Raw genomic sequence first — 8442 nt, 5'->3', positions numbered from 1 at the left:
CGACTAAAGCAACCTATCAGATTGCGTCTAGCGTTTTTATAATGCAATAGATAAATGATAGACATAATCTGATTGGGCAACATCACCACTTTCAATTTTTAGATGCTTTAGTAAATTTAGCCCTTAGTGTTTCACATATTGTAAATGGTGTCCTTATGATCTATTTAAGTGTTAAATCATATATTGGTTTATTTTTCATTAGTGCAATTGGTTTAATTATGACCTTAGTGGCAATGGGAGTCTGAGTCAGCCTTCCCAGTGGACTGCTTTCTCATGTTAAATACTCGGAATCTCCAGCTGCCATCATTAGATAGGAGCAGGGTGTGTAAATGCTTACATTGGTTTTATAGACCTAGTTTATACTAGTAATTGTGCAGCAATAGTAGAAAGCAGGCATTTAAAGTATTCTATAATATAGACTAGTAGATGAATGTATCACAGTTTAATAAAATAGATGTATAGATGTTTTAATTTTTCTTTCTATGCCACAAAGAATTTTGCTCAGGATTTCTGAGGTTGGTATAATCACATTATTTTTGTATTGTTTATATGAATATTTTTTATTTATTGCTTATTGTTTGTTATTCAGTCACACTGTCCTTTATTACAAGATGTTGACATACCTGGGATTCAAACCCATCGCTTGTTTTATTGCAGTCAGGCATTCATGAGCTCTCTGACAGTGTATAGAGAGCTAGAGAATTTTAACTATTTGAAGCTCACTTTATACTCTGTGAAAGAAGTGTTCAGCATTGCAGCTGAGCAGATCTATGTAGTGTGAGGCTGCACAGGAATGGATGTGTGGCTGGACACTACATAGATCTGTTCAATTGAAATGCTGATTATTTTTTTTACAAACCACAAGCTGCTTCATATAGTTGGGAGGACTGTGCCTGCATGAAAGCGCAGAATGGATTCTGCCACATTTCTCCTCTTCCATGACCTGATTGACAAGCAGCAGTGGATGAAGGTGTGAGGTGAGGCGAGGCCAATGTTCCTAGAAACAGAGGTGTACCATTTTCTGGGATGGGATGGGAGAGCCAGGGGTCTGTTTGTTACCATGCAAATTTCCTGGTCTTGCAGCCCAGCTGCCATCTGCATGGAAGAGCTTGTAACTTTGGTCGCAGTGTTAAGACCACTACTACATGCAAGAGGTGTCTCTTCTACTGAGGCATCTTCTGCTGTCCTTCCTTCAACTTGCATGAAAGCACAAGCGTTGCATTTCCATCCATCTCTGAATAAGGTTGTCTGTCTGAAAATGTAATCTGATGGGGAGGGGGGGGGGGGGGGGTATGTGTTTTTTTTTTTTTTTTAATAATACTATGTACAAAGTTGACAAATCCAGTCATGTGTAGATGGTCAAATTTATTGATAATCTGATTGTGCTTGGTGGAAAATTTCAGAAAATGTAAATCATCCTGAAGTAACTAGAGGGGGCCCAGGGGTACTGACCCCTGCTTTAATCTGGCCCTGATAACAATACATAGCACATGTACAAAACATGTAAATATCTTGACTATCAGATCAAAAGTAAATTGTTTGATATGTAAATGATGTTCCTTTTCATTTAAAAAAAAAGTACTACATTCCTGGAACAAACATTAAGCAAATTAATTATTTTTTTATTTATCAATAATAAAATGTGATTTTGAAAAAAAAAAAAAAAACAGCGAAAAAGTGTGATTTGCTACAACAAACAATAATGGTGTGTACACACTGGTACAATCTGCATGAGATTTTGACTATATAGTCAAAATCTCATCGGGATTGCATGCATATTGCCAGGGCCGCCGAGAGAAATCCTGGGCCCCAGTACAACAACTTGGTGGGGCCCCCACAGACGGATCTCCGCGCACATTCTGCGGACCCTTGTTACGCCACTGCTTCCAAGGTGGATACAAGGACAAAAATGTACACCGTAATGCCTATTACCCATGTCACACACCCATTACATATTATACCACATGCCATAATGCTCATTACACGTTATGCCACACACTGTAATGCTCATTGCATATTATGCCACACACTGTAATGTCTATTACATATAATACCACACATATTATGCCACAAATAAAAAAAAACCTGTGTGTCCAGACCTGGGCCCCCCTGACAGGCCCGGGCCCGGGTAAACTGTACCTGCTCCCCCCCCCTCTCGGCACCCCTGCATATTGCATGCAGATCGCATGGGTTTTTAACCCTTTCCTTCTCAAATGGACAAAACCATGTGCACTGCAGAGGGGGTAGATGTAACTTGATAGAGTTAGATTTGGGTGGGTTATTTTGTTTCTCTGCAGGGAACATACTGACTGCTTTATTTTTATACTGCAATATAGATCTTACTTTGAAGTAAACCCCAACTTAAATCTAATTCTCTCTGCACAAGTTACATCTGCCCAACCTTGGCACATGGTTTTGTCCATTTCAGAAGGAATTTGCCTCAGAGAGTGAACCAGAATAAGAATAAGAATAAGATGTTAGCGGATCCAGATCTGGCTGCTGACCCCTCCTTCTCCTGTCATCTGCTAATCATCATTGGTTGGTGGCGGCTGCTGTTGCTCCCTCCAGTAACTATAGAGGGTGCAGGGGGTGCAACTGCTATGGGGCCCGGCGGTTTGGGGGGCCCGTGGACCCAGCAGGCTATCCCCTGCACCCTCTTGCAGTTTTTTTTTTCATTCTCTTTTACAAACTACGCCGAGTGTTTCCCTATGCTCAGCAGCCGGGGCTCCTCCCCACCTGACCTGTCTTCTTGCTTCCGGCGCCTGTGTATGCACTACGCAGGGGATCTGCAGGATACCAGCAGAAGGCCCAGCGGGAGCGCACAATACTCATCCCTGGCAGCGGCAGTGAACAGGGGAGGAGGAGGAGGCCTGGCTGCAGAGATGACCCGGAGAATAGGAGGCCGGCGGTAGCAGCACTTACCTGGGGTGCAGAAGGCGCGGTGGCAGGCAGCGCAGGAGTCCTGGCGGCAGCGGTGACCAGGGGAGGAGGCCTGGCTGCGGCGAGGACCCGGAGAACAGGAGGACGGCGGCAGCAGCAGCACTGACCTAGGGAGCAGGAGGCGCGGTGGCAGCGCAGGAGACCTGGTGGCAGCGGTGACCAGGGGAGGAGGCCTGGCTGCGGCAATGACCTGGAGAACAGGAGGTCAATGGCAGCAGCAGCACTGACCTGGGGACCAGAAGGAGCGATGGCAGCGCAGGAGTCCTTGAGGCAGTGATGACCAGGGTAGCATAAGACCCGGCTGCAGCAGTGTATGTGCGGGGATGTAGGTGACACAGAGGTGAGTGGGGGATTTGGTGCAAAGTGCCCGGTTTTGGGGGGGAGAGGAGGGGGGGCAAGGTACCCTCTGGTGGAGGAGGAAGGATTAAATATGGAAGTAAAAGATGCCTGGCTCTCCCTCCCATGCTCCCCTACTCCTTCCCTCTCTCCTGTAGTCCCCTGCGCTCTCTCCTTTTCTGTATCCCTCATGTGCTCCTCCACCCCTGCCATCTCTCCCCTGCGCTCCTTTGCTCTTTCTAGTCTTTTTTTTTTCCCTCCTGTGCTCTCCCCAACCTCTCCCTCCCTGACCTTCGCTCACCTGCTCTCTCCTTTTTTTGTTTTTCTCCTTCACATGCTTCCTCACCCCACCCTCTCTACCCTACTCTATCCCTGTTTCTCTTAACACTCTATCACTCCACCTCCATTTCTGTCACTTATATCTTCATCTTTCTCTGCCCCTCTTTTCCTCCTCTGTCTCTCTGAACCCCATCTCTTTCCCCATATTTCCCCTCTCTTTTTCTTCCCTCTCCCTCACATCTCTCTCTACCTGGCACTGTCTCTCACTCCTTGTCTCTCCACCTTTCTCTCGCAGACACCCACTCTCTACCTCTCTACCTGACAGCCCTCTCCCTGACACCTTCTCTCACTCCCTGTCTCTCCACCTTTCTCTCACAGACACCCTCTCACTATCTCTCTACCTGACACCCCCTCTCTACCTGACACGCTCTCTTGATCCCTACTTTATTTCTTTCTCCATGACATTTTGCTCGCACCCCTCCCTTTCTCTCTTGTGCCTCCCACTCTCTCTAACCCACTCCTGTTTTTCTCCCATGCACTCCCTTCTCTTTCACTCATTCCCTCTTTTTGCATGAGGAACTATCTCCTGATCACCCCCATCTCCCTCTCTCTCTACTAGACACTTTTTGATCCTCACTCTGGAGGGGGCCCTTTCAGGATTTTTGCTATGGGGCCCGCAAGGTTCTAGTTACGCCCCTGGCTCCCTCTCTCACATCAATGGTGTCAGTGTCAGTCCTGGTGTCCGGGTTCAAGGGCTCGTTTCTTAAGAAGCTGCCAGGAGACTGCATAGGACATGAATCAAATTTAAAGAAGATGAGTCACAGGGAGATAGGTGATGAGCTGTCCTAGGAGAACATAATGGCAGCTAGGCAATGACTCCTATGATGTTCATATGTATTGTTTATTTATTTTTTAACAGTGTCATATATATAGCGCATACATATTCCGCAGCGCTTTACAGAGAATATGTGAACATTCACATCAGTCCCTGCCCCAGTGGAGCTTACAATCTATCACATATACACGCACACACAGACATTCTCGGGTTATTTTTTGTTTGTTTGGAGCCAATTAGCCTACCAGTATATTTTTGGATTGTGGGAGGAAACCAGAGTACCAGGAGGAAAATGTAGGAGAATTACAAAATGTAGGCATTTTGTAATTCTAAGCCCTGGGTCACTACACACTAAAAACAATTGGCAGTGGCAAAAGATCTCTCCAGTGTTCTTTAAGAGGTAAGCTTAGCACAGACTGTACTGTGTTCATCTGAGGATCAATGTGTTTCCTTTTTGTGTTCTATGGGGGACAATGCAATTGATTGTTTTTTATGTGGGGATCAATGTGACATTTGTTTTCATATGGGGTCCAAGGGGTTTGTTTGTTTGTTTTATGGGGGTCTGAAGGTGTGCCTTAGCAATTTTAAAATTTTTTGTTGTTGTACCACAAGAGGTTGAAAGTCACTTCCCTAGAGTATAAGATTTTTTCTTCACTGTAAGTCCTAAGCTCAAGTCGGCCCCGATTTCCCCTGATCTCCCCCGGCAGCTCCCTTATAGAGTGGTCAGACGGGTCAGAGGTAAGCGCGTCCCCTGTCCCTGAGTCTGCAGGTTGATAAATTCAACCGAAAGGATTGCATATTGCAATGTGATCCTAGGCGGTAAATGACGCCCAGATCTCATTGTATATGCGATCCAATGATAAATGTGCCCCATGGGCAGCAGCAGTTGCTAATGTATGTACCATATACACAAGGATAGGATACAGAAAACAAGTCATCCTATTAACTTCCCCGTGTCTTATTTAGGCTTTCTTTTTTAGATTACTTTTTGCCATGTTAATAATAGATCTTTCAAAGTGTTACACAGTGTGTGATGATCTTTTTTACAACATCTGGAACACAATCCTTTTTTGGTATCATTCTACTACCTATATTTAACTTTTGTGCTGAAAAACAGAAATGATAAACTAATGGCTAATGGGGGGTGATAGTAATTGTTTAGGAATTGGGACTTAAAGTGATCAAAAAAATATATATATTATTTAACCAAATTCTAAAATCAAATTTGTTTCTTGTCTCTGTTAGGTGTTAGTCATAATTACAATCTACTGTACAACCTATTGCTGACGAAAGGTAATTAACATTTAACGTTTATAAACAAGAAGACCCTTGTTAGGACTGCAAGAGTTGAATGGAATAATAGTGTTTGGTGACAGACCACCACCAAGTAACGTGTTAGCAGAAGACTTTTAAATCCGCAATAGACAACTTCACCAATCCTGCTACCTTAAAATTATACCCTTACCTCCTAATTTGGCTTCTCTCAATGTACCTATTCTTCTCCCCCACAATTATCACTTCCCTATTTGATTTTCTATCACTACATTGCTGTTTCTGATATTAACCAATACCTACTTCTTCTCTCTGACCACTACTTCTTCTCTTTTAGTGTATTTCCCTATTCACACTACCCCTATAGAGACTAGTTGTAATCTCAACACTCTTGATCACCTTACTTTATTCTCCTCTTTCTGCTCACCCATCTCTACCGGTTCCTACCTGATCTAACCCCCAGTCCCCATTAGGATCAATCCCTTACCCCTACTCTAGATTATACTGCTCTCATTTCTAATTATGGGTCTACAACACCTCCTTCCTCATCTCAGCCCAACCCCCAATCTGAAAAACCATTTTCAAAAATTGCTAAGCCCCTCTAATAGACTCCTTTCATTCTAAAGTAATTATCTACATTATAACTCTTTTACTTTACTTGTTAAGAATTCTTATAATAAATCTGTTTCCCTTAAAATCCACTTTTTTCCAATTTCAACTTCCCCAGCACTCCCAAGCTACCTGCTTCACTCTCCGCACTTGCCATGACATCACAGTTTACCATGAATATCAAATCAATCTGCAGTGAAGCCTCACATCACTTAAGGACCTTTTGGTTCCTTCCACCTTGAAGTCCATGACCATCTCTTCTTTTCCTGCCACCTGCCATATCCCCTATCATCTCTCTGGTCCAGCGGTCCCCCAATGCCTACTTCCACACTGCCCATTTGGCTAAACTAGCCCTCTCATACAATAGCTTACATATACATTACTCAGGCATTCTTGCAATGACTGCCAGCTCTTATGTTCCCAGGACCCCTTCATCCATGTCTGAGTCCAGGACTTTTCCCATATTCTTCCCCATGCTCTACTAACCACTCTCCGTTTCCCAGTCATCAAACGTCTCCTTAGAAATCATCTCTTCATGCATTACAACAACCCATCTTTTTCCCCAATGCCTCAGCGATTCTCAACTGGTTTCTTCTACCTTTGTGTCAACCAACAGTCTCTCTAGATGTGAGCTCTCATATGCAGTGCCCTCTCTCCTTCCCTATGCTCCTTGCAATTATGAAATCTGTAGATTAGAATTGTGTCATTATATATATTTGTAGTGTATATGTATGTGTACAGTTGTAAGTCTGTCTATCATGTTTCATCTACAATGTACTATGTATATTAAATCCCTACTCAACTTCCATGTTGAAGGTCCAACATAGTTAAAGTTAGCTGTCCCGTAGAAAGTGGAACTATGGAACCTTTGTGGCGCCATATACAATAGTTAGTATAATAATCATGCGTTAGTAGGCAGTTAGTATATTGTGAATGTAAATAGTCATTTCCATTGCACTAACTGTCGAAAATGGATTTTCTTTTGCTGATTTTCACTCTATTTTTCAGATGCCATTTATTGAAATACAAAAACATGGAAACCAGACAAAACTTAGGAATTTCTTATTGCTCAATTTTTCAGATGAACGGGTTTTTATCACTATTTTGTTTTTTATTATTTACTGTAGTATCTTGTTTGGTAATTGCTGCATTTTTGCCATTATTAGGATAGAACCAAAACTTCACACTCCAATGTTTTTTTTCCTGAGTAATCTGTCCTTGTTGGACATCTGTTACTCATCTGTCACACTTCCCGTCATGTTATATAACTGCATCACAGGCAACAGAAAGATTTCTTTCAGCAAATGTATTCTACAGTTGTATCTATTTGTATCACTAGGAGGAACAGAGTGTATTCTGTTGGCCATCATGGCGTACGACCGGTTCATTGCCATATGTAACCCACTACATTATCATGTAGTCATGAGCAACAAAGTCTGCGCCAGTCTTGCTGCATTGTCATGGCTGTGCGGATTCTTAAACTCCATTATCCATACAGTCATGACCATAAACCTCACGTTCTGTCAGGCGGAACAGAGCATCAATCATTTCTACTGTGATGTACCCCCACTCATACAAGTGGCTTGCAATTCAACCATTACCAGCAAAATATTGTTGTATGTTGTCAGTATATTTCTTGGTTTTACTCCATTCCTTTACATTGTCATATCGTATGTCCACATCATCTCCATGATTCTGAAAATCAAGTCTTCCGAAGGTCGATGGAAAGCATTCTCAACATGTTCCTCCCACCTCATCGTTGTGACCATTTTCTACGGGACAGCTAACTTTAACTATGTTGGACCTTCAGGTTACTCTTTGGAAGTTGAGCGCTTGGCTTCTATCTTGTACAGCATTTTGACTCCACTTGTAAATCCCATTATCTACTGCCTGAGGAACAAAGAAGTCAAAGGGGCCTTGAGAAAAAAAATCAGATGCTTTTATTTTATGACTTATAGATAAAAAAGCTTTTACTTTTCAATTTAATATATTACCATTTTTAAGTATATACATTTACTTTTTAAAGTATATACTTAAAAATTATAATATATTAAGTTGGTTTTATAAATTAATTTAATATATTATAACATATTAAATTAATTTATAAAAGCAATATATATTTTCATTTTTAAGTATATAAAACTAATTTGGAAACATGGATAAATTCTGAA

General features: G+C 42.2%; 1 protein-coding gene across 1 annotated transcript; it reads left to right on the top strand.

Moving 5' to 3' along the window:
• The first annotated feature begins 910 nt into the window (after positions 1 to 910).
• Positions 911 to 8233, top strand: LOC146041586 (olfactory receptor 5V1-like). The gene is made up of 2 exons (XM_083161534.1): positions 911 to 970; positions 7280 to 8233. Exons 1-2 carry the CDS (start codon positions 911 to 913, stop codon positions 8231 to 8233), a joined length of 1014 nt encoding a protein of 337 aa, XP_083017660.1.
• The last annotated feature ends 209 nt before the right edge of the window (positions 8234 to 8442 follow it).

Source organism: Crinia signifera, chromosome 19, assembly GCF_055691185.1.
Source record: "Crinia signifera chromosome 19, ASM5569118v1, whole genome shotgun sequence".
Lineage (NCBI taxonomy): Eukaryota > Metazoa > Chordata > Amphibia > Anura > Myobatrachidae > Crinia > Crinia signifera.
Note: the sequence above shows the minus strand (reverse complement) of the source record. Positions and strands in the feature narration are given on the sequence as shown.

Coding starts and splice junctions, on each gene's coding strand:
- LOC146041586 (XM_083161534.1), top strand. CDS start 911: ATGGATTCTGCCACATTTCTCCTCTTCCATGACCTGATTGACAAGCAG. Junction 971..7,279: donor ACAAGCAGCAGTGGATGAAG/GTGTGAGGTGAG, acceptor TCTATTTTTCAG/ATGCCATTTATTGAAATACA.